At 43.5% G+C, this 27258-nt stretch overlaps 2 protein-coding genes across 6 annotated transcripts in view; one reads left to right on the forward strand and one right to left on the reverse strand.

Moving 5' to 3' along the window:
• Window positions 1-624: 624 nt before the first annotated feature.
• Window positions 625-19917, reverse strand: PLAA (phospholipase A2 activating protein). Of its 4 annotated transcripts, none has more exons than XM_075595529.1 (14): window positions 19599-19917; window positions 16015-16208; window positions 12482-12582; window positions 11649-11769; window positions 11281-11448; window positions 10571-10706; window positions 8015-8184; window positions 7205-7362; window positions 6267-6486; window positions 5782-5844; window positions 4508-4579; window positions 3603-3704; window positions 2030-2194; window positions 625-1383 (listed from the first exon to the last, which is right to left on the reverse strand). In XM_075595529.1, the coding sequence occupies exons 2-14, from the start codon at window positions 16175-16177 to the stop codon at window positions 818-820; spliced, it is 2205 nt and encodes a 734-aa protein (XP_075451644.1). In that variant the 5' UTR covers window positions 16178-16208; window positions 19599-19917; the 3' UTR covers window positions 625-817. The 4 variants fall into 4 exon arrangements, with proteins under 4 accessions (XP_075451644.1, XP_075451626.1, XP_075451653.1 ...); XM_075595511.1 differs by lacking the exon at window positions 19599-19917 and adding an exon at window positions 19056-19348; XM_075595538.1 differs by lacking the exon at window positions 19599-19917 and adding an exon at window positions 18945-19045.
• Window positions 19918-19996: 79 nt separating this feature from the next.
• Window positions 19997-27258, forward strand: part of IFT74 (intraflagellar transport 74) — a 99231-nt gene continuing 91969 nt past the window's right edge. The window contains exons 1-3 of one of the 2 annotated variants that reach the window (XM_075595560.1): window positions 20035-20104; window positions 22635-22847; window positions 22984-23120. In XM_075595560.1, coding sequence (XP_075451675.1) covers window positions 22998-23120 — 123 coding nt within the window. In that variant the 5' untranslated portion in view covers window positions 20035-20104; window positions 22635-22847; window positions 22984-22997. Of the gene's footprint in view, window positions 20105-22634; window positions 22848-22983; window positions 23121-27258 lie in introns of both variants that reach the window. The other variant, XM_075595550.1, reaches the window with a different exon arrangement.

Raw genomic sequence — 27258 nt, forward strand, 5'->3', positions numbered from 1 at the left:
TTTATACGGACATAACTCAATCCCTCAAACCCTTTATTACCTTATTCTGTTACCTTTTCCTTCTTCGTTCTTGACTTGACGCACTTTAATTTTCCTTTCTTCATGATGTCACCTCCCTTCTTCCCATACATTCCACAAGCCCCAGATACTTCCTTCTTAATCATTATACAATTCTCCCTTTTACATGTATGCCTCCTTCCCTCAGCCCAATGCACTTACTACACTATTTCACGATGAATTCTATTCTGCATCCTCATGCCCACCTCCTCTACTTATGACACACCCCCACCACCGCATGTCTCCTGCAGCACATTTCGATTTCCCTTCATGGAGCTTTAACACTGGTAACTATGCCGGTAATGATCTCTCATGCTTCTTTGGTGAGCCTCCAGCAACCCAGCTCTAGCATCTACAAAATGAGCTTCCTGCTCTTCCGTGCTGACTAGCACCAAGGAAGACAGGGAAGGACATAACGTTCACCTTATTCATTTACTTATAAGTGAGCTCTTCTACTTTTAAAAAGGTAGATCCCATCAATGTGGTTTGATATGAGACAATCAGAACACCTCTAACGATGCAGGTAGTCCATCCCATCCCATAATAACGCTTCACACGAAACATACAATCAATGCAAACATTTTTATTTAAGCCAATTGTAACTTTTTTTAAGACTAGACTAACCTTCATTAAGTCAGTATTCAGTCCACAGCATGTCATCCACAATCTATTTATAGTAAAGTGTAGAAAAAAAAAAAAAAAAAACAACACTACACCCCAGGAAGTTTATCCCCCGAGTGGAAGGGGGAAAAAAATAGTTTTACAGTAAATTTAAAATGAGCCTGCAGCACTCATTCACTTTGGCTGGTTCTGAGACAGACATGTATTTTTTGATCTGAGAATCAACACCTAGTGACTTGGCTAACTGCGCAGCGTTTGCGTCATCGCTGATTACTGTTCCAAGAGCCACTAGTAGTCTGAAAGCAGCCTCGAGATCTTGAACATTTTCTATAACTGTACTGATGACTGATAAACACTGGGCCTTCCCTTCTAAGTCACTCACACTATGTAAACAGATTGCGTAGTTAAGTGTCAGTGTGGCCAGGGCAATGTGCATATTCTTATTGCTAACTCCTTTGAGTCCTACTGCTTGTGAGATCACAGTGTCTCTTTGTGACATCATGAGTCGTTTGCCTGGCTCTTGGGAAAAGCAATTGCATAAGGTCCGAAGCGCAAGCAGCTGGTTGGCTTGTTTGCCGCTAGGGCGCATTAGTCGCAGGAGGTAGCTGCTGAACTGACTGCCTTCCTTTTCACTGCAGAAGGTTTCATTTACTGTCGGATTCTTGATGGACAGACGAAGAACATCCAAGGCTGGAAAAACAATTTCTGTATGGAGGCAAAAAAAAAAAACATAAGAGTACGTTTTGGTCAAGTCAGTTCTCAGCAATACAATCTTAAATATGCTATAGAGCCAACAACATGTTACAGAGCACTGCAACAATCTGCTAAAGACATACTGAATACAGTGGAGTATACGAGTGAGGTTTGTGAATTGCTTCGGTGCAAATGTGGTGCTCCGATACACCCATTAGGGTAATGTAGACGCCTCAAACATTTATGAAGTTTCATTATTACCCTGGGTATGTGTGGTAGTTAGTTTTATTCTTCTGCAAATATCCGAGTTATTATTGAACAGAGGTCTAGGAGTGCCAATGCACCAAGTCATAACCTTGGCCAACTGCAATCATTACTAAAGACTAATGAATTCCAAATATTTTATTCTGGTCTTTCTTTGATTCCTCATGTAAACATTTAAAAATACTTATTACACAAAATCGACAAACATTCTAAATTTAGAAGAACTTGTGGGTGCTCCACAAAAAAAGCATTTTATTTTATTTTTTTGCCTTACAAAGAAAATAATAAAACCTAAAGATTTTTTTTCTTCTAAACATCCATTTTCAGAGACCATCACAAATGAACAATTTCAAGTCAAAGCTACATTAAAAAAACAAAAAAAAACTATTCTCACCTTCAGGCCAATTGATAGCCTTCCATAAAGTATCCAGTTGTTGGGCCGTGGCCGTTTCCCCTGAGGGATTAGCAGCCACAGACAATAACTTGTCAAGTTGCATTAAATCTTCTTCAGGCATCTTTTGTTCTTCAGGAGCAGCGTTATTAAGTTCCTTTAGTTTACCTAAAACGGGATTTGCACATTAAACAAAATACAAAACTTATTAATAAAATAAAGATTTAATAATGAGCAATCATATAGTAGATGTCAATTTAAGAGTCAAAATCGATTTCTAGAAGAGTCCATCTGCATTATGCTTTTACTGTACAAGAATGCTTTAATGCCTTGTTTTAAGAGCCTCCAATGTGCACAAAAAAATCATATCAAATTACTGAACACAAAAATACTCCCCATTCTGAAAGCATTAATCACGAGTAACCTGCATGGTGAATACGCTGGCCTTTGAAATGGGAAAGCTCAGATCGATGTATCTTTGGCAGGTGGTTCAATGTCCTTGTCGCCAAATAGTGCACTATCCGTAGTAATATTTATTGTTTCTGTGAGCCTACAGCTGTTCGTGTCATGATACAAAGCCCTTTGCATTTTACCTTCTTACAAATTAGTATTTACAATAAAGAGCAACTGACAGTATATGGTATTAACAGCACCTCAATAGAAATAAATAACTAACAAATGAAAGTGTGGTGCACAGGAACAAAAGAGGGACCCTTATTCCCTTTATATTGGCAATAAAGAACATAGAAAATGTTCCCAGCACTCAATAGAAAATATCAATGTAAATGACACTGATTAATATGCAAAAAGGTGTACATTTTACTATAAAGAAATAAGTACAAAACTGGCAAACAATTTGCAATAGACAATGATAATGTTCTAATTGAAAGTATGGCCACCAAGGGTATCCAAATAACACACTAAGTGTAAGAGGCAAAAAAGAATAAGGGAGGGGAGGGGGAATAAAAAAACAGGGGAATAAGGGGGGCAACGTTTCAGGGCTCCTAGCCCCTGCTTCTGGCTCGTTCCCAAAGACGAAAGATGATCCTGGTACTTCCCTTACCCCTATAGAGCAAGAACTCCCTTATAAAAGCAAATAACAGAGCTGAAATTACCCTGCAATACGTGCAAACAGTCTAGCAACTGGAAATATTTCAGCCACAAGGCAGCAAAATAAACACACAACCGCTGTTAACACCACTAGTATCAATGAACAATGGTTAATAATGCCTCCCTCATTCTTTTTTGCCTATTACACCTAGTGTGTTATTTGGATACCCTTGGTGGCCATACTTCAGGCCTGCACAACTCTAGTCCTCAAGGGCCGCAAACAGGCCAGGTTTTCAGGATAGCCCTACTTCAGCACAACTGGCTCAATGAGTGGCTCAGTATGACTGAGCCACTCATTGAGCCAGCTGTGCTGATTTAGGGATATCCTGAAAATCTGGCCTGTTTGCAGCCCTCGAGGACTGGAGTTGTGCAGGCCTGCCATACTTGATAAATTACGGGGAGAAAAAGTTTTTTTTATGATGCACAAATCCTGAAATGATTGCCGTGATGCACAAGAAATACTCACCCAAAATCTGTGCTGGATTTGCCTGGTCAAAAGTGACAGGTTCTTTCTTGGGGAAATAAAGGTTTGGTACTTGAGCAGATGCTGATCGGTAAGCGTTCCTTCCTACAGAGGATTACAGAAATATCACTGCTCGGAAGGCAATGGTAATCACATTCATTTCAAAGCAGTGAAGCAGTGTTATAATGTAACATTACTGTATGTCTTCCCCATTAAAATCTCTTGCCCATGTTCGTGCATGCTTCCTATAGAAAAAGACTGCATTTAAGCTGAAAAAACAGAGACCTACAATTAGAGGTTGCAGTTCTACAATGTAAAACACCATGCGACCTGAAATAATAGGGCACTAACAGATGCACCGGACCTTATTGCTCCCGCTGGAGCGTTGCAGCAGGGGACACAATGTGCCAGTGAAAGCAGACTCCATTTTAAAGACGCATGCAAAAAAGGGTGCGGGGCCACTGCGTTGTGGGCGTGCCAGCTCGTGCAATAACATCAGTTACGTCTGTAGTAGTATGAAGCTTTAGGGCTGTTCTATACTGCGTGCGCTTGCTACGCCGTGCGCGCGCGGCAGTTTTAGTTGGCTGAGGTAGTCAGCCTTTCTATAATGGTGCCGCGCGCGGCAGTGTGTGTGGAACCGGCCGACGGGGGAACATGAAGAAAATAAAGAATTTGCGCTGCTACCGCCGCTGAAATGTATGTGTGTGTATATGTCTGTATGTGTGTGTGTGTGTACAATGTTAATAAACAATTTGTTAAAGTATTTCTTTATTTATTTATTTCAACACACACACACACACACACACACACTATAGAACGGCTCTTACACAGACTGCGCTTTCTACTTGCAATGTTTAGCAGATACTGTACTGGCAGATTTGTAGTGCCTCCCAGTTTCTGTTTGTTACCTGTGAACGGATCCGCTGCCGCTCCTGGATAAATAGGCTGCGATGTTGAGCCAGGTACGTAGCGATTACCACCTGCAAGATGGACGTTCCAGATAAATGTGAACAAAATGACCAATACAGCCAATATGAATGCAAATAGAGGTTTCCAGTGAGATAGCTCCCGTGCAGGCAATCGTTCATTATAAAGAGCACTTGTGTGATCATTCAAAATGCTCCACTGTTCTTTGCCTGTACGTATTCTTTGGATCCTCATTTGCAGACAAGGATCATTTCTCCAACATTCAGAACATATGTTTATAGTGATCCACTAACCACGTACAGTTTACTACAATTAACTCCCATTTATGATAGACACCAAGCGAATGAACTTGCAACCATACAACATATTCTGTTTCAGATGTCATTTGTTTTTACAGGATGAAAAAACAGGGGTCACCCACACCTTTTTTCAGCTCTGGTGGCCCTGCCGGTACCCGAGATACTTAGCAGTTAAGTTCAGTTTTAAATCTCCCTCCAATTGAAAACTAAATGGCCACCAAATCTTATACAGGTCTACTGAGCCAAAAAGGAAGCTGCAATGTCTTTCATCGCGACTTCCTATTGGACAGTCATTTAAATCCCCTTTAAAACCTAGAAATACTGGTAACTCCATTGTTGGTGATGATATTGTTGTTCTACGTTCAGAACAAGGCTATTCTCTACAAATGTACGAATGACAACTAAAAACAGAACCTTTCATTCAGGAGCACCAGAAACTTATCCAAAGAAGATCTTTAAGATGGGAGAATTAAACCTACGTTATGAATTCAGTTCATTATGATATTGCAGCTCCATCATTTGTGATTTGTGGAGGAATATACAAAAATCGTTTCAAGCATGTTCTTCCAACAACAAACAACCGTAAGCATTCATTTCTTCCAAAAACGAGTGTACACGTCACTGGCCCTGGAGGTCAGATCTACGATTTGGTTAACGGCAACCTCAGAAAAACACAAGTAGTACAATTAGATTGTAAGCTCTTCGGGGCAGGGACTCCTTTTCCTAAAAGTTACTTTTATGTCTAAAGCACTTCTTCCCTTTGTGTTATTTATATTTTATTATTTATATGATTGTAACCATTACTGCTGTGAAGCGCTATGTACATTAATGGCGCTATATAAATAAAGACATACATACATACAGAAAAAAAGATAACAAATTAGAAAGGAGAATAATGACAAAACAGATTTGGTGTATTGAAATGCAAATGCCTAGTAACTTTTGACAATATGTACCTGTAAATGGATCCGCCCCAGATGCAGACCCAGATGAGTCTCCTGGGATATAACGACCACCACCTACAAGGTAATAGATGTTAGAATCCCTGAACTGAAACCGAACACATATCTAGTCGTAGGTTCTGAAAAGGATTGCAATTAGTTTCTTTACAATATGTTGCAAGCTTTTCTAATCTATTAGCTAACACAAATTTAGTGTAGTGTCAATGTAGTGGACCACATTCAGCATTTACCAGTTCTAGAATTTAGAACCGATCCCTCCCGTTTAATGGATTTGTAGACCAAGCATTTGCTTTCAGCCACTTTCTGATAATAGTCTGTAGATTATCATTACTGCTATGGCACAGACAATAAAAGCAACTCAACCGCCACAAAATGCTACAGACAAGGATCAGTTCATCAGAAAACCAGCACTACAAATGAAATGATGTCTTGCAGAGAAAATAAGAATGAGCAGCAGCGTTGTTTTTCTATTAGTTTACCTGTGAAAGGATCTGCAAGGCCAGAGTTTGTAGAGGCAGGTACCAGTCCAACTGTGTTTTCTATTATAAATTTGGCTACCTGATCTAGGAAGCTGGGATTCAGATCATTCTTCTGCAGGAAATTGTATGCAACAAGCCAAGGGTCATCTGCAAGGTTATATGGCAGCTTGTGAGAAGGCCCACTTTCATTCACATCAATTGTGAACACATAATCATATTCCTTTGAACGAAAAAAAAAAAAAGTTAAAAACGAGAGAAGGCTGGGTCAGGTTAATCCATATGTGGGACGCTACAGCTACAAAAATTCACTTCTATAATGGTTTGGTTCAACATGACATCAATATACATATTACTTATGCATTAAATATTGCTTTAACTACTGTACTAGTCAGCTACAAGAAGTTAAAATGAGCATTTCATTGGGGGGGGGATGCAGCAGGTCTGAACCGCAGGGATTTCAACTTCAGGGGACCCCCCGCTTCGCGAGGGGTACTTACCTCAGAAGGTGGCCCGGTTATTCATGCAGCTTTAAAGGTTCCACAGGGGCTTTAAACTGCGATATTGTTCAACCTAGATGGCACAAGTCCCGGGGCAACTTATAAGGTTTGTATCTCGGGGAGTAGGGGGGTCCCCAGAGATGAAGTGACCACGGTTTAGCTCCGGAGACCCCGTTTCCCACTAAGTGCAAAATCCTCTCGGTGGAATCATACATTTAAAACGCAAATAATGTTAATTCCCATATACTTGGTCAAGTCCTTTCAATCTCCCTGTATTTCAGGCTCCAAAAGTTAGATTGTAAATTCCACAAGGTAATGATTTGTACCGCTGTGCAACACAAGTAAACCGCAGTGTTATACAACAAGTTACCATAGTATTAACCTATTATTCAGCTAGGATTATTGTAATTGGTTGACAGCAAATTAATATAGTTCACATACTTTGCCTTCAAACAGGACTTTTCCAGAGGTTTGCTGTGTTGCTCCTGAGGAGCCAACTACATCCCCAATCTTCATCCAGCGCGCCTCACTCATGTTCCACTGGTAGGCTTCAACTTTACCCCCATCATTGATCAGCCGCGTCTGTCCTTCCTTTGTACCTTGAAGATCAAGGTAACAGCAGGGATTAGTGTTACGCCGTCAGACACGACTTTTCAACTGTATTCTTGTATGTATGCGTATACTTTTATTATCTCAACCTATACTTATTTGCTATAGCACACAAAGCTGTAAGTTTAATGTCAAAGCGCCAATAGAAACCAAAGCTGCTATACTTTCTGAGGCTCAAAGACAATGGTCGTAAAAATAAAAAATAAATGATCTTTTTATAGCACCTTTCTGAAACCTTCCACTCAACAGCCCTTTGACGGACAGCAGGAACTCACAAGTACGAGTAAGCGACATGTCTGCTGTCTACTGGTACCACACCTGGTTTTATTATACCTGTTTTTGTTTGCTTTAAATGTATATCTATATAGCACTATCCATGTACATAGTGCTTTACAGCAGAAATACACTAATAATAATAATAAAATAATAGTAATTTATTACACATGATGGGAATAAGAGCTTCAGACATTTAAAAAAAAAAAAAAAAAAAAAAAAAGGAGTCCCTGCTCCAAAGAGCTTAGAATCTAAGCGGTAAATGGGGAGAAATTACACAGACAGAAGGAGGGTGCATAAGAGATGCACAGTATGCATTATTTATGGTTTCCAAATAAAATGTAATGGGCACAGCCTAAAGGCATTTACCAGGTTCATCCAAGTGTTCTTTTCCAGGAAGCTCTTCTATCTTAATGTCTCCCAGGTCTCCAGTTTTAGGGTCAATTGTAGCTTGAGAAAGTTCATCTTCAAAAGCCTGAATTTCCTCAGTGCTTGCCATGCGGTCCGGGGATTCTGTAAACACCCGAATAATGCCATCACTAAAAGAAAAAGAAGGGAACGTTTCTGATGCAGCTCTAAGCATGACTCGTGTTCCTTCTTCCTTTGCACAGAAGTACAGGAAATAAAGTATGCTTTATTATTTATATCATATTTAATGTCTATTTAAATATCAGACTTTCCAGAAAAGAAATACATAGCAAAGCAATGAAAGATTGTAGTCACGATAAACAAAGTATTTATTTATTGCCACACACAGTTATGGTGGGTACAAAAAGTGACAAAAACCCTCCACAGCTATTTGCGATATATCTATCTATATATCTATCTATATAGCAACTGTAAATATTCCTGTATATTCATTTGCATGTCTTAGAAATGTCTGCAACCCTGTCTTTCACCATTATCACCCAGCACAGAGCACTTCCACTGCAGCAAGGGATTCTGGGAAATGGCATGCAAATGAGCACACAGTGCCACCTTTTATCTCATGCTCACATTACATGAGCAACCCTTAGCCAATGCATGCTGCTTTAGACACAGCTTTTAAGCAATGGCTTGGGAGATGCAAAGCCAGTAAACCCAGTGAGTGGGTTTACTGGCTTTGCATCTCCCAAGGCCTTGCTTAAAAGCTGTGTCTAAAGCAGCATGCATTGGCTAAGGGTTGCTCATGTAATGTGAGCATGAGATAAAAAGTGGCACTGTGTGCTCATTTGCATGCCATTTCCCAGAATCCCTTGCTGCAGTGGAAGTGCTCTGTGCTGGGTGATTATGGTGAAAGACAGGGTTGCAGACCTGTCTAAGACATGCAAATGAATATACAGGAATATTGACAGTTGCTTTAGGCTTTACTGTGGAGGGTTTTAGTCACTTTTTTACCACACACACACACACACACACACACACACACACACACACACACACACACACACACACACACACACACACACACACACACACACACACACACACACACACACACACACACACACACACACACACACACACACACACACACACTACATTTTTTGAGACAACGTAATTGGAAAACCAAAAATAAGACATCTTTATGTCATTATCAAATGCCTTTACTTGTTTAAGGACAGGAAATGTAATAGTATTAATTGTTATTCTTATAGAAATCAGCATTTCTTTTTAAACAACTCTGAGGGTTTATTGACAAATAAAAAAATCCAGCAAACAGTATTCAAGAACAAAAATTAGATACTTACAATGACCAGTAATAGCAGAATAATAAGAGAAATTAATGGGAAAGTTAAACTGTATTCTTTGAAATAATGATAATTGGACTTAAAATAAACAAATAGAAATAAATAGAACATAAACATAAAATATATGCATAATCCTACTAGTGCAATTTACTCACATGGTTATTCGTGTCTACATAATCTACCCTAAAACTTGTTAATAAACAGATTTTACTTAGGTTTTGAGAATTCCTTTACTGTCTCTTAATTTGTTTAAAAGATCCTGTCGTGAACATCACACCTGTGTGCACGACTGCGTATGTGAAAAGGGTTAAACCCTCCAGCTATCGAGCGTACTCATATACCTCCCTGCAGGGCACTAAAAATGAGCAATGTCTCCCCCCAAAACCATCACACACTATTATGCTCCCACCACCAAGAATAAATCAAGGTCTTACGCTCAGGAGTCCTTGGTCTCCCGTTTACTAGTAAAATATATAAATTATCACCAAAACCCAATGTAGCAAAATGTGTCCAAAAATGCAATTCATCTCTTCAAAAAGGTACTAGGTTAAATTCGAGGCCGAAGACAGCACTTATTACAATATAAATATATATATTTAATAAGTATATATACACCCCAAAAAAATTTTTCGTCATTTTTTATGTATTTTAATGTAGCAAGCATTTTTTTTGATTTCTATAGAAACCATTTACAAAGTCACATCCCCTTCTGAGACTGGCTCTGGCTCGGGCCTGCCCTCTCTCTTGCAGTTCACCAATTGTACCTAGTAACTGCCTGGTCACATGATCTTCCACACAGAACTTTGTATCCTGGGTACTCGTGCTGTCCGAACAGTGAATTAAATAACCCCTGATTCGGCAATCTATTACAGGAGAACGGATCAATCGGCAACTTAGCTAATCACATGTCAGTGTGCAGACTGTATTGATGCCCATCTTGAATGGATTTTTTTTTTTTTTAAATTAACGGCAGCTTGAACTGCAGCTTTAAATAAAATATACTAGCAGGTTTTCAGCAATATAATGGAGTTTCTACGTGAGCTATTAAGTTGATGATGGCTTACATTCCCGAGAAATGTGTCCTAGACCTTGAAATATTACTGCCACAATGAGATAAATACACAATTTAAGAATACAGTATATAGCAGAAGGATTATAATCCGCACTATAAAAAGGACACCCAAGAAGCTGGTACCTTGAGCCGACAACAAGGTCATCGCCATCCAACACACAGCAGCACCACACGGATTGGGCTGGGAGGGTAATTGTCTGAGTGCACTCCCCTTTTCTCCAGATCCGCACTGATCTGTCCTCTCCCGTGGTCACAAAATCTAAAGAGGATGTATCATGTGAGCTCAACTACACACGGCTTCAGACACAAGAGAAATTAACAGGGTGCAATCACATTTACTTATAGAAACCTGTTAACTCTGCTGCCTAATCAGCCTATATAAAACATACTGGGAAACATGCAAATAACCTCTGCTTTCATTTTCTTCCCCTTATTCTGTTATGTTTGTTCCAATGTATCTTTTAAACACAGTTACTGTGTATAACCCAAGCACCTGAGATATCTAGATGGATATCTTTATTTGTAAAGGGCCATCTTATGGATGTAAGTCTTCACAGCACTAATAGACCCAACAAAATAACAGGTTATTTCATCAATCTACCATCCTTTAAGTGAAGAATACTTTTCCTGCATTCACTCTTAATTTCAAGTTTCACAGCATGATTTCTTGCAGCAAGTGCTAATTGAGCGGGACCAAAATGGCTCATGAAGACTACAAATTATTTAATTTGTCTGCTAAGCTATTTAGTGCTGCACCACTCCTGTCTATACACGATATAAAAAATAAATAAAAATACATACATACATAGATACACAGAGGGCCACGTGTTTACCTTGACAATTTGCAAAGATGCATATACTGTAGATGTAGTTGGTGTGGCCGTAATAGATCTGCAGGCACTCTCCGGTGATCAGCCACCTTCTCACAGTTGCATCATTGGAGCAAGAGAGAAATTCAGTATTGCTTATAGTAGCCAGCCCTCGAACACAGTCCTCATGCCCTTTAACCAGCAAGAAAAGGAAACTGTAATTCAGTGTTCACAGCATTAAAAAACAAAACAATGCCCACGTCCTTTGTCTAATTTCGTTTTAGAGGCAAAACAATCTTTGGTTGAGACCCCTTTTTTAAGACCACCCGCTATCTTGACATTTGCAGCCTAAACACGTCAGGATGTTTAAGAGGCTGGGACAGGCTACATACCGGTGAAGGTCTTCTCACAGTGGCCTGCCTTCCAAAGCTTGATAGATTTGTCAGCTGATCCAGTCAACATCAAGCCCTGCTCAGGCAAAATCTTCACTGCCCAGACTGCAGCTGTGTGACCCTGCATGATTAAACAACCCAAATCACTGAAACTGATGTGTGTTACTTTTCCAGTGAGGATTGGAGCTGATCTGAGATTGTAGGAAGCTTTTAGGAGTTTAGCTTAAAGGCTTTGTACAAGGTCTTTTTTTTTAACCTCAAATTATTCAACTTTTTATCAAGTGGCAACTAACAAAGTGATTATTTGGTAGTAACCAAACTCCCGCTGCTTCTTCCTGCATTTAAATCCCTTGAAAATGTCATGGGGAAGTGTGCAGTACAAGAAAAACCCATTGTGGAGTGTCTAATTGAATTGTGCAATTGTGCCAGCAATCTTCATTCGAAACTTTATTTTATTAGTCCAAAATACCTTTAACAAATCACTCTGCTCTCTCCTCATCAAAGCAAATGTGGTGTACAAACCAACGTCACCAATACAGTCCCCGCTTGTGAAACTCTGCACGAGCTTCTGAGTATTATTTATAACTTAATATATACACACTGATGCAAAAGCCAAAAAGCTTTCATGATTGCCAATAATTGGTACAACTGTGGAATTAACCCTCATCAGAGAACCCAATGGCAAAAAATACATATTCAAATATTTCTATTCTCATATTTCAATGCTCCACAAAGGTCCACATGCAGCTGAGAAAATAAATATTTATGCTGTATGCAGCTTACTGGCAGAGCGGCCTAATACATTAGACAAGATCATACATTGGGGCTCTTACCTGCAAGGTCATCATACACTTCTCATTCAGCCACACCTTCGCTGTTGTATCCCATGATCCGCTCAACAAGGTGCCAAACTTCCCAGTAGAAAGACTGCACACTAGACCAAAAACATAACACATAACAGCAAGGGTTGGCTAATATTGTTCTACGTGAGTGCAGGAAAGGACAAGTATATATTGCTAAAGACACCACTTATAGGCGTGTCAGATCAACTAACCTCCCCCCACATCACTTATGCCTTTGAAGGAGTACAGGAGATTGTTGTCAAACACCTATTAGGTGCTATCCTTACTACTATATTCTGTACGATGCAACTATATACAGGCATACCCCGCATTAACGTACGCAATGGGACCGGAGCATGTATGTAAAGCGAAAATGTACTTAAAGTGAAGCACTCCCTTTTCCCATTTATCGATGCATGTACTGTACTGCAATCATCATATACGTGCATAACTGATGTAAATAACGCATTTGTAACAGGCTCTATAGTCTCCCCGCTTACGCACAGCTTTGGTACAGGTAGGGAGCCGGTATTGCTGTTCAGGACGTGATGACAGGCACATGCGTGAGCTGCCGTTTGCCTATTGGGTCATATGTACTTACTCGCGAGTGTACTTAAAGTGAGTGTACTTAAAGCGGGGTATGCCTGTACTATGCAAGCTACAGTGGCGAGAAACATTTGTGTTTTGAATTACAGAAATTCCATCATTTTTTTTTCACGATAACCTTCTTGAATGAAAACCAGTGTCTTTTCTTAAATATCCAATAGGGTTTATATTAACCAATTGCGTGACTTTTGAAACAAAATTATATATGAATTAGATAAACATTGCGTAATTAAGAGTCAGAGTATGTGAAAAAGTGAAACCCTGGATTTATCAGCTAAATTAAAGGGGATAATTAGAATCAGGTGTTTAAATAATTAAGTAGATCTTCAGGGTTGAGTTTGGGAGGCCCCACCCTATATAAAGATCAGAAACTTTGTGAGTTTGGTCTTCACCATACAGGTGTGTGGAAACACGTTGTGCCACAATCAAAAGAAATCTGAGGACCTCAGAAAAACAGTTATTGATACTCAACAGTCTAGAACAGGTTACAAAACTATTTCGAAGGTTTTGGGGCTTCACCAATCCACTGTCAGACAGTCTAAAAATTGAGAAAGCTCAAGACCACACAGTCACTCTACCCAGGAGCAGTTATTCTACCAAAAACTCTCCAACCTCTCCAAGAATCGGCAACACTAGGGTAACATCTAGGCCACTCTCGCCTTGGCTAATGTGAGTGTTCATGACTCAACTATCAGAAAAAGACTGAACAAGAATCGTGTTCGTGAAACGATAGCCAGGAGGAAACCAGTGCTCTCTAAAAAGAACATTGCTGCCCATCTGAAGTTCGCCAAAGAGCACATAGATGATCCACTTCTGGAACAATGTTCTCTGGACAGACGAGTCAAAGGTAAAAAACTTTTTGGCCTCGATGACAAACGTTATATTTGGCGAAAACCAAACACTGCATTCAAACAGAAGAACCTCATCCCAACCGTTAAGCATGGTGCTGGGAGTGTTATGGGTTGTGACTGCTTTGCTGCCTCAGGACAGCTTGACATCATTGACACAACCATGAATTCTGCATTGTATCAGAACATTCTAGAGGAGAATGTCCCATGTTTGCTTTGGATACATACTCTGTCCTAAGTGCCATTTACTTCTGTAACTCTAACCTACTCTTAATTGATGGCTAGTAATTGATTTCAAGCCCAGTGATGCAGGCCTTTATGGCATCTTATAATGGCAAAAAAAAGGTTGAATAAGAAACATTTCACGGGACGGGAAAAAAACTAAATATAAAAAGGGTAGTATGATACATTTTATTAGACTACAATGTTATAATATGTGCAAACATTTGAACCTCTCAGGGATCATGAGACTTTTTATACAAGTTCTATACGGTCATAAAACTTAATATTGACAACTTCAACCTTCCAATTAATAAAAAACAGATGAAGCTTGAAATGCTTGTATCATTCCTATGTCCATAGGGCCATCAGCAGACTTATCCCTCTCAGGGATTGCCACAGACATATTACAAGTGGTAAACTAGTTCAACTGTACAGACAAGGGTTTTATGACAACAATAGTTTGTCTGGTCCTTCCACCATTTTCTAGCTGACTGAGGTTTATTAACACTGAATCTTGAACAAAGACCTTATCGCATAATCCTGTTGCAGTGCCAAGTTTAAAAAATAAAAACACATTTTGAAAGGAGAGTCCATCAAACCGACCTTCACAACCTCTGATATTGGTATATGTGGGAGTGTTTCTGGTTAGCGTCTATGATATCTGACAAGGCTCTGTCTATGACTTCAATAATAATGCAGAACTACATTTCAGGTTCATTAACCTTCCACCAATAAACTATTTAGAAAACCCCAGATTCCTGAAACAAATGTTTTTTTCAATGTGATAAGAAAGCACGAGGCCGAAACATAGACGATGCTAGCACTAGTCCCAACTACTACTAAGGAGTATGTCGTACAATGCTTTTATGAAATGGAAAACATATGCAGCCGATAGTTGGTAGATTGGAAGAAAATAGTTCCTCACCAAAGGGGTGGTGTAGCAAGTACTCTGTTAGAGGTGGTGGTAAGAAACACAGTAAACAAAATTCAATAATGCTCAGGACAGATAAGACAACCAAAAAATAGTTGCGACCAAATCCAAAGATTATGGTTTACAGTTACCAAGGAAAAGGAGTTTGATCTTTTATTCTTAAAAAGAAATGTATCAACATACATCAGATTATTGATCCAGGGAGACCTCAGATTCTGATCACCTGCAGTCAGAAAAGATAGCTCTTTCCCTCCCTGTGACGCAGAACTAAAATAGAATTAAAAAACGCTGGCCTGGGATTTTTTGTTTACCTTTTTCTTGGGCCATTCTTAAATTTTAAACATGTCACAGAGATATCACAACGGTGCCCGCTACAGACTCCACATTAACTTGTCCTTGTCCATCACTCACATGAGATTTGTATGGTATTCTCAGTGTGTTAAAATCTTTACAACGTATTAGGAGCAGAGCTCGCTCTGTGTATGCTCTATGCAAGACATCGAGATAGTTAGAAAATCATGATAATTATATTTTTTCTTAAGTAGCTTTAAGAGGGGACGCAGCACTGTACATAGAAATTTTCAGGCACAAGGAGTCCCTGACCCATAGAGCTTACAATCTAATTTTTGGCAGAGGCACAGGGAGGCAGTGACTTGTCTAAAATCACAAGGACAGCTGACACTGATTTAAAGACAGTGACAAGGTAGTGTTATTACCACCGAGCTTCTGCTCGTACACCTTCTATTCAATTCTATTTACAGGTCACAACCTTAAAATTATCCATTACAGCGCTGAAAACTGGACTTGATTGAGACCTGTCTCGTTTTAGTGATGCAGGTCGAATCAATGTGACCCATGCTGAGCAGCGAGTGCTGAATACTGCAAGTTGAAGCCAGAAAACCTCTCATTTCACCTACCTGTGTTCTTGTGACCTTTCAACACATAGAGGGGGGTCGGATTATCCAGGCTAAAGACACAGATGTTGTGGTCATTGCCCCCAGTGGCGACCAGTCCCCGTGGGTAGGTGTCACTCGAAGGTATGATGCACACAGAAGAGACAAAGTTGGAGTGTCCGCTCATGCGATGCAATTCAACGAAACCCCTGTTGGGACTAAACATTTAAAGAGAAAATGAATGTAGCAATGCATAGCAGCATACCACAAAACCCGTTGTCTACATGTTCATACACAATCATTAAAAGATAAGTCAAACAAAACAGAACTGGTGACTGAGGTTTAATACAGCAGTAACAGTCACAATACATAATGTACATTTGAGGGATGATGTGTTTATCTATTTATACATAACGTGTTTGTAAAGAGAAATGTAGTCATCCTAATGTTTATAAAAAGGAAAGTAAGGCTGCACTTATAGTGCCGGCAATGGCAACGCCTCGTCAAAACAAATGCATTGCCGCTGTCGCGTGCGCTTATAGTAAGCACGACGCGGCGGCTTGGTCGCGATCGCTGGAAGTCATCTCAATTTGATTTTTCCAGCGACCGCAGCCTGACGTCACCATTGCCGGCACTATAAGCGTAACCTAAGGTAGAAGTGATACCTTTGATTGGGTGAAAAACGGCAGTGCACTGCCTGTAATGAATGGGGGAGGCTAATGGTAGCAAAAACAACCTTTTAATGATTAAAAGGATCAAACATCACCCCTGGGTCATCCAGAAAACGCACACCTACGCGTTTCGGGCCGTGCGCCCTTTATCAAGGTGTTTGGTGTTACACCTTGATAAAGGGCGCACGGCCCGAAACGCGTAGGTGTGCATTTCTGGATGAACCAGGGGTGATGTTTGATCGTTTTATTCATTAAAAGGTTGTTTTTGCTACCATTAGCCTCCTCCATTCATTACAGGCAGTGCACTGCCTTTTTTCACCTGTTCTACTTTCCCTGTTTGGTGGATTGCACGCTGTTCAGGATACCTGATGGGACTGCTCCTCTGGATCTAAGAGTGAGTTTTTTCTTACATACTATGCCTAGTTATCATGGTTGGGACAATCTTTGTACTGTTCATTGTGCTGGTTAGCACTAGGTACTAGTCCCTTGCCCTATTAGGGTATGTTATCATTGCTCACCATCATTTTGGAGTGCTCCTCACAGAAGAATTATTACAATATTATTGGGACTCTTATGCTTTGATGCACCGGTTACCCACTTTCTGCGATACCTTTGATTGCACTGTTTTTAACCACGAGCTAAAGTAGCAAATTTTCAAGACCACAAAGGTCTCTTCTTAAGGCAATTATTTTTAGCAACACGCTAACATGACTTTACTGAAGGATGAGTGGTGCCAACATACTAATGTGTATACTGTCTCATTGCCTCTGATTTTATCCTTGCCCTCCCAAAGGAGAAGGTGTTGTAATACCAGAATAAATGCCCCTCACACTGCACAAGTTTAGAGTTAAAAAAAACAAAAAAAAGGTTTACACCCCTCACGTAAAAAGAATGGTGATAGATAGAAACGTAGAATTTGACAGGAGATAAGAACCTGTTAATCTATCACGGGGATTATTCACTCAAGTCCGCTGTGAAATAGAGCACCCAATCGGTGTTGTTAACTAATATTAAACTTGAATAGCAGGTAACACAGGCTCGGGTGAGTTATCCCATAACAGACCTTAATGAATCTCACACCCCCCCTCCACTTATCTGCCTATTTTTGTAACTGTTAGTGTATCCTTCTCGCATAGGGCCTTATTCAATATGATCCGACATCGCTGGTATCGTGCAAGAACTTCTGTTGACTTCTATGGGAATTTTCGGCTAACAGAGTATATTAAATTACCCCGACAAGAAGAGTGGTGATGACATATGTGCATCCTCTCCATGTAGGAGTGAGGGTAACACATACATGAACTCAGTGTATAGAAATGTTGATAACGTATATAAATCTCACTAACACACTAAACCAGAGGTCAACATCCAAAGACTGGAATCAGTGAGACTTGGGGAACCGAAGCTGAAAATTTGTATTTCAATGGTAAAAGTACTGATTTTTAATCAGCAAGACTCTATAAGAGTCCATCAGATTAATGAGACCAACATCTGTTATACCCATCTTATTGCAAAGTGATTCAAACTTCTTCCCCAATCCCATAAGAGTGCTAATAACATGATTGTATGTTCTAATATACATGACTATACATGATAACGACACGTGGCATGCACAGTTAACAATGTAATGGATTCACTAAACAATGGATTCCCTTTGGTGGAAGGGAAGATTGTTAACTGTGCATTACACTGGATCTGTCAACACTAAATGTAGGAACAGGAAGAGCTGTAGGTGTATGTTTATATGCCCCACACATAGGAGTGACATTAACAGGTCTATACACCCTTTGAGTGCAAGTAGTGAGAACGTTAATATTCACTTTAAGTACTCTAGTGTGTGGTGGGGATATGCACAGTTAGCAAAGCAGTAATATCCTTTCATTTACACAAAAGCTGGATTCTTAATTGTGCATGATTCTGCTCATCACTATATTGAATAGATGTAACCATGTATATAAGGAGTGGTAATAACATGTATATGTAGTCCCTGTACAGCAGGAGTGGTGATGTGTGTGTGTGTGTATGTACCCCACGTACAGTAGGAGTGGTGATACTATTTGTGCATATTTACCCCACGTACAGTAGGAGTAGTGATACTATTTGTGCATATTTACCCCACGTACAGTAGGAGTGGTGATACTGTGTGTGCATATTTACCCCACGTACAGTAGGAGTGGGGAGTACAGGTGTATGTAATCCTCACAGTAGGAGTGGTGATACTGTGTGTGCATATTTACCCCACGTACAGTAGGAGTGGGGAGAACAGGTGTATGTAATCCTCACAGTAGGAGTGGTGATATTGATGTTCCCCTGGGAGAGTCGGAGTGGCGATCACGTGTTTATATATCCCGGTACAGTCAGAGTGATGCCGTCATTGCAGTCTCGTTCGCTCACCTGTCCGGTACCCAGAGGCGCGCGCTCCTGTCACGTGACACAGACACGAACCCCTCGGCGGGGAGCTGGCAGCGCGCGAGCCCCCTGACATCAAGCTCGTGCCCGGGCAGGGAGCAGCGCAGCTTGTAACCGCCGCCTCCTCCACCCCCTGACATGACGTGAGCGCGAGGGGACTAAACGCACCGGCACCCGCGGGCACTGGAACCCGGCACTGTCCGCAAGCCGGGGAAGCAGGAAGCAACCGCGCAGAGACTGACACAGCAACCAGCAGGGACCGCGTCATGACACCGCGCCGGAAGTGAGGCAGCGAAGTCGAACACTGATCGGAAGTGACGTTTGTCGTGTGAAGACGTGGCGATGGAATACCAGATTTTATTTGTGTCGTAGAATGGTCATTTTTTTAAACTTTAATAATAAAGTGGTCGGTTTGTGTCAAATTGTAATAACGTAACAGACTGAGTGATGATAGGGGCCAGGCATGAGAAATGACATAGGTGGGCTCCTAAGCAACATGCATTGTAATAATAACAGCCCTATATTCACCGTTTGTGATTCGGATTTTCTATGGGGCTTGTACTTCACATCTCACTGAGCGGCCCATTCATACCAAGGCGTGAGGTGCAGGGGGAGGGTGGCAATAAAGCGTCCATACCCTCACAGAAACACTGCGGGGACAGACCAATACAATGGCTGCTTTGGGCGGAGTCTCTCACACACACAGAGGTCATTACTTTTCGACCAACAAGCACCATATCAAAACATCAACCGCCAAATCCCCCTGCGTTATGTCAGGGGGGATATCTCTGGTGTTAGCACGGTGCAATGCGTCTGCGGTTAAGCTTGTGACTGTGCGCGAGGCGGCACCAACACACTCAGCTCAAATCGATACATCTCTGCGCGTGCAGCCGGTGGTTGATGACGTACCAGCGGCCAAGCTCGCGAGCGTTCCGAAGGCTTTGCCCAGGCAGTTGGTTGGCTGAGAAGCTCGTGACACGGTTGCTAAGAGACAAGAGACGGAGCGAAGCGGAGGATAACAAGAGGGTGACAGTGTATGTATATGTACAACTGTGTAACGTGTGTAATATAACTGTGACATATATATGTGAGAGGGAAATCAGTGTAATTGTACACACACACACACACGTGATAAGATGTATATAATGTATAACCCTGCTAACTGTATTTGTAACCATGTATTGTTATCATAACTCTGTGCCCAGGACATACTTGAAAACGAGAGGTAACTCTCTATGTATTACTTCCTGGTAAAACATGTTATAAATAAATACATGCAGTCCTCGGTTATGCACGGAATCCGTTCTGGAAGTAGCGTTGGATAGTGAAACCTTTGTAAACTGAGTCCCATGTTAATCAGTGGTGGTGAGTGTTGGATAACGCATTCAGGCGTCGGATAATGCATTCAGGTTTCGGATAACGCATTCAGGTTTCGAATAACGCATTCAGGTTTCGGATAATGCATTCAGGTTTCGGATAACGCATTCAGGCGTCGGATAACGCTTTCCGGTGTTGAAAAACGGCCCATAGGGTTGCATTGTAAAGCGTTGGATATGCCATTCGTTGTAAAGTGAAACGGATAACGAGGACTGCCGTGAAGAGTTTACAATATGTTGGGAGGCTTAGGCCGCGACCCCAGTACCTTCTACACGTATGCTGTGTATTCAAGCACCGCCCTCCCAGTCAGTCAAAAGAAATGGCAGAGCACAACTGAAAATATCCCAAAAAATAATTAGGAGGAAAGTGCGTTATCCATAAAAAGATTTAATGGTCATGGAGGGAAAAAATGGCAAGGCATTACCCTATCAGTCTGGTCCCAGTTACTACCTTGTCACGCAAATTCCTCAGCGGTGCGCGACAGGTTTTCAGTGAGACAGTGAAATTGAGTTTACAGTTTGCGACAGGCGTGGCCATGCCCCCGCCGGTGGTTCAGACAATGGGTGCGAACCAGCTCAGTGAGATCATGACCACGCCCCTGCAAAATCCCGCCATGCCCCCCCCCTGTCGCAATCTTTCCCAGGATCGCGGTGAAGCGCGTGCACGCTCCGCTCCCCCCGCCGGGCGCACGTGCTACTGGGACCGCAGCCTTAGGCCGCGGGCATGGTCAGTGCTTAGGCGCTGACTCGTGCTGATCCACGCTCACGCTTGGCAATGAGCCCCTGCAGCCGCAGTGAGAGCGGCTTTAGCAGGGGCTCTCGCACGCGTCCGCAGGCGTGCGGAAGCGTAGCCGGCAATTTTTTTTAGTTTAAGTGCTCACGGGAGCGCAGGGCCGGTCACGTGAGCGGTTCGCCCAATGAGGGTGAACCAGCTCTGTGACATCACTGGCCCGCCCCCCGACACGCCCCCCGGACGGCGCGTGAACTAAGGCCAGGGAAAGCACTTGCTTTCCCTCAGCCTCCGCGCGCCTCCGCACGGCTGAAGTCTCTATGGACTCAGCCTTAGGCTGCAGCCAGGGTGAATGAGAGTGCTTGGCGTTCATTTTGCCCCTGCCATTTGTGTCCTGTTAGTTGCGCCGGGGCGCTGCGGTCACGGAGCTGGTTCGCCTTCATTGGCTGTCACGGCAAGCAGCAAGCTCACGGGCAGGTGCACTCGCACCCTGGACAAGCGCATTCAGAGTTACCACTCTGAACCCTCTAAGCGCGAGCGCGCCCGCTTCTCTTAACCCTGACCGCAGCCTTACAGTGACAGGAGGTGAGGGAATAAGTGCAATTGGTGGCAGTGTTTGGCCATAATGCTTGGTCGGAGCGGCTTTGGGTGTGGGACAGTAGCCATGAGTCTGGGCTATTGAAATGCTTCTTTAGGAGGTGAGTTTTAAGGTTTGATTTATTGGTGGGGAGAGAACATGCTTGGTGTATACTGAGCGTGCGGGTAAAAGGTTTGACGAGACAGAGCAGTAGGAGAAAAAGGGATGGAAAAGAGACAGTTATGGGTAGAGCGCAGGAGACGAGCAAAGCTGATATGTAGGAAAGAGCAGATGACCGGATAGAGCCTTAAAGGTAAGGAGCAGAACTTTGATCTGGAATGAAACAGGAAGCCATATGCATATCAAACAAAAATCTTTAAATGTTTGATACATTTGAAGCAATAGTTTTGCCTCAATATTACATATCTTTTGTTTTGATACAAAGAGCTTTGCTCCATTGTTTACTAAGTTTAAAATGACCAAAAATCAGACACAAACCATTATTAACAGCACAAACAACGCTCATCGTGAAAAATGAAACATAAAATTGTATGAATGACAATAAAGGTTCTGCGTACATCAGGTTAAAAACAAACAGTCATGGTATTGGGCATGGTATGGGTTACCGCACACTGGAACTGGAACCACAGGTAGAGATGTCAGCATCTGGGTCACACTCCTTCAGTGGCAAGGTGACTCAGCCCTCCCGATGTATATTTAAGGAAAAGTCTCTTGTACCACATCACATCTAATCCTCCGTAGAGGCAGTCTCGAGTATACACTGTTCAGCGTCAACCGGTTCAGTGCGTGTAGAAAAAAACGAGGCTATAGTCCCACAATGGAGTTTAGCACACTTGGCGTCTTCCGTCTTCCGTCCGTAGGAACGTCGAGTCACGTGACACGGGATCCAAGACGCACAGTGATGATGTCACTCGCAATGCACAGCCTCACGATGTTACTCATGGAGTGGCAATGGTACAGGGAATGTTAAACCAAAGCGGGAGCCATGTAATAGAGGACCCACTGGTAGAGAAACACTAGAAAGCTCTTTGGCACAATCCAACGCGTTTCGTAGCGGAACGCTACTTCTTCAGGTAACCCATACATGCCCAATACCATGCCTGTTTGTTTTTAACCTGATGTACGCAGAACTTTTATTGTCATTAATACAATTTTATGTTTTATCATTTCTCTCTTCCCTTCTTGATCATTTGCCAATTTTCCCCGCAGAGTCGATAACAAACATGTCGAGCAATCAACGTCCCCCGTCAGCTCGTCCCGGCACAAGGGGAAGCGTTAGCTCTTTAGCAAACAGGCCCCTGAGTGGAGTCCGACCTCTCCTAACGGCAAGCAGGCTGTCAACCGTGGTAAGTGCTACTGGTAATGTGTTTGTTTTTCCAGCATGCAGACGTGAAACTAGTGCTGAGAGGGAAATGTGCCACGTCTCCAAAGGCTTGTAAAGTAACATTGTTACTATCAGGGATGTGAAAGCTCAGGCGTTCTAGTTGGTGGTACCCCATCTCTTATAACCCTCCTGAGGGGAGGGGGGGGGTCATGTAGGATTGTTCTCATCCCTCTCAGATTTTCTAATTTGTCCCTACACCTTATTCAACACATTTCTTTATTTGCTCTGAGCTCCGATTATAAACATACAATATGGCTGGACGCTTACAAATTGTTAGATTTGTTGCGTCCAGCCATCTGACAGCTCCACTCTGTAGCCTCTTTAAAGCTGCAATTCAAGCAATATCCTACATGTGTGTTTTTTAAATAAATCTGTTCTGTACTATGTGAAAATACTTGTAGCATTTAAAAAAATAAACCATTTTAAAGACATTTTTAATGTATTCTAGTGTAACAAACATTTTTGTTCCTATAGCAACCATATACAAAGTCGCATCACCTTTTTGAGCCCTGCCCTCTCTAGCAGTTAACCCAGTGGTTCCCAAACGTTTTCGGTTCAAGGCTCCCCAAAGCGATAAGGATTTTTCCGCGGCGCCCAAAGTAAAAATAAAGTTGTATATACATACCTAACAGTTGCAGTGCGCAGTTGGTGTCTCTCTCAGGCACACACTTTCTCAGACACACACAATCACTCTCTCAGACACACACACTCACTCTCTCAGACACACACTCTCACTCTCTTAGACACACACTCTCACTCTCTTAGACACACACTCTCAATTTCATTTGACACACTCTCTCACTCTCTCAGACACACTCTCTCACTCTCTCAGACACACTCTCTCACTCTCAGACACACTATCTTTCAGACACTCACTCTCACACACTCTCTCAGACACTCTCTCACTCTCTCAGACACACTCACTCACTCAGACACACTGTCACTCTCTCAGACACACTCTCACTCTCTCAGATACACACTCTCTCAGACACACTCTCACTCTCTCAGACACACTCACACTCTCTCAGACACACACTCTCTCAGACACACACTCTCTCAGACACACACTGTCTCAGACACACTCTCTCTCACTCTCTCAGACACACTCTCTCCCACACTCTCAGACACACACTCTCTCACACTCTCCCACACTCTCCCACACTCTCTCAGACACACACTCTCTCACACTCTCCCACACTCTCTCAGACACACACTCTCTCAGACACACACTCTCCCAAACTCTCACTGATACACACACACACACACACAGTCACTGATACACACACACACAGTCACTGATACACACACACACACACACACACACACTGATACACACACAGTGGAGAGCAGTGAAGAGCAGAGGCAGCTACGGATGTGAGTGACTGGGGGGGAGGGTGGGGAGGAGGAAAGGCAGGAGATCCGTGCAGGCGGCTCCCTGCACACAGTCACTGTTACACACACACACACACACAGTCACTGATACACACACACACAGTCACTGTTACACACACACACACACACACACACAGTCACTCATACACACACACACAGTCACTCATACACACACACACAGTCACTGATATATACACACACACACACACACACAAACACACTGTGGAGAGCAGAGGCAGCGACGGATGTGAGTGACTGAGGGGGAAGGAAGGGGGGGGGAAAGGCAGGAGATCCGTGCAGGCGGCTCCCTGCACACAGTCACTGTTACACACACACAGTCACTGATTCACACACACATAGACACACACACACACACACATACACATTGGAGAAGAGTGGAGAGCAGAGGCAGCAACGGATGTGAATGACTGGGGGGGAGGGAGGAAGGCAGGAGATCCGTGCAGGCGTCTCCATGCCTCCCCCTGCACCCACCGCCAGGACAGACAAATGTACAACTCCCCCCCAGCACCCCCTGCTACCTTCTCCTATCACCCGGGGCAGAAGGGGACGGGACACCGCGCAGCCGCCAGGAGCGGGAAGGCAGACACACACACTCACCGTGTGCTCTGCACAAAGCGGAAGCCCCGCCCCCGGCTTCCTCTGACCTGCAGCCAATCCCCTGCGGCCCGGCTGGCATTAAGGAGGGATGATGGGGAGGGATAATTGCGGCGCCCCTCTAGGCAAGCCACGGCACACCAGGGCGCTGCGGCGCACAGATTGGGAACCACTGAGTTAACCAGTTGAATCTAGTGCCTGCCTGGTCCCATGAGCTTCCTTACAGAACTTTGGCTGTCAGTGCAGCAGAAGAGGACCCAAGATGCATTTAGTGAACCCAGAGTCAAATCTTCAACGATCGATTACAGGAGAACGGATCGATCAGCAACTTAGCTAATCACTTGTTAGTGTGTATATTGTATTGATGTACATATTTAAAAAAAAAATTGAACTGCAGCTTTAATGGCTATTATTAATATTATCTGCTGATTCTGTTTTTATCAGCTGAATTTGCTTTCACTATTCTTCTAAAAATGCGTGAATCACGGAACAAGTGTTATTCTCACTACGGAGAGACTACCAGAGTTTATTTTGTTCTCTAATGAGCTTGCAGAAAGTGTTTGCAGCAAATATCTACCCACCAAGTCTGCAGTGGGACAAGATCTATACCATTAATTGTTTATTAGAACAGTAAATGATCACAAACCTGTGATCCATTACTTAACAAAGAAAGTTGATAGCTAAATCCTATCCTGTTATCTTCCTACTGTTGTGGACAGATTGATATCAGTGGGGAGCTAATATGTCATACAGTACATAACTTACTATATGACATTATCAACACCACCCCCGACACCCCTGGCATCTCAACTCACTATATTTAGCTACTAGCTGAGAGACCCGGCGTTGCCCGGGAGTACAATTTCCCGCTCCCCCCTCTCTCTCCACTCCCCCTGTCTGTTTCTCCGCTCCCCCACCCCCTGCACAGCTCCGTTCCCCCCCCCCCTACAGTGTTCTACACACACACACACACAGGGTCCCATAGACACACTGTCCCCCCCACACACTGTCGTCCCCCCACACACACACTGTCCCCCCCCCACACACACACACTGTCCCCCCCACACACACTGTCCCTTCCCCCACACACACATTTCTCCCCCCACACACACACTGTGGTCCCCCCCCACATACTCACTGCCCCCCACACACACTGTCGTTCCCCCACACACACACACTGCCCCCCCCCCCACACACACACTGTCTCTCCCCCACACACACACACACTGTCCCCCCCCCCCACACACACACACACACTGTGTCCCCCCCCCCCCCACACACACACAAAGCCCCCTCCCCTGTTACAGGACTACAAAGCCCCCTCCACTGTATTCTTCCGAAGGTACGGACCACAAAGCCCCCTCCCCTCTGCCAGGACTCACAGCACCGCTCCTCTCTCCCACACTGTCCCCCCCCCCCCCCACACACACACACTGTCCCCCCCACACACACACTGTCCCTTCCCCCACACACACATTTCCCCCCCACACACACACTGTGGTCCCCCCCCACATACTCACTGCCCCCCACACACACTGTCGTTCCCCCACACACACACACTGCCCCCCCCCACACACACACACTGTCCCCCCCCCCCCCCCACACACACACACACACTGTGCCCCTCCCCCCCCCACACACACAAAGCCCCCTCCCCTGTTACAGGACCACAAAGCCCCCTCCCCTCTGCCAGGACTCACAGCACCGCTCCTCTCTCCCACGCTCCTCCGATTGTCGCACGCCTAGCCCTTCTCTGCTCTCCCTCCTCCCGTCCGGGGAGAGCTGCGCATGCGCCCCCTCTCTGCACCTGTGAGCGCGAACCACCGGGAAGCTTCAGCAGGGAAGGCGCCTAGCCCTTCTCTGCTCTCCCTCCTCCCGTCTGGGGAGCGCTGCGCATGCGCCCCCTCTCTGCACCTGTGAGCGCGAGCCACCGGGAAGCTTGCAGCAGGGAAGGTGCGGGGCCTGTCCGGCTGAGGGGGGAGAGTGACGGCCACCAGGTGGGGGGAAGGTGAGCTGTGGTCCGGCTGACGGGGGAGAGTGACGGCCACCAGGAGGGGGAGGGTGTGTGTGTGTGTATGTGTGTGTGTGCGGTG

The sequence above is a fragment of the Ascaphus truei genome, chromosome 1 (assembly GCF_040206685.1).
Source record: "Ascaphus truei isolate aAscTru1 chromosome 1, aAscTru1.hap1, whole genome shotgun sequence".
Taxonomy (NCBI): Eukaryota; Metazoa; Chordata; class Amphibia; order Anura; family Ascaphidae; genus Ascaphus; species Ascaphus truei.

Bases quoted from the DNA above. Each gene is read 5' to 3' on its own strand.
- PLAA (XM_075595511.1), bottom strand. From the start codon at position 19,210: ATGTCAGGGGGTGGAGGAGGCGGCGGTTACAAGCTGCGCTGCTCCCTG. The intron at 5,845-6,266 runs GTAAACTAATAG...ATTACCTTGTAG, and splicing joins CCTTGCAGATCCTTTCACAG to GTGGTGGTCGTTATATCCCA. The intron at 3,705-4,507 runs GTAACAAACAGA...AATCCTCTGTAG, and splicing joins GGCAGCGGATCCGTTCACAG to GAAGGAACGCTTACCGATCA.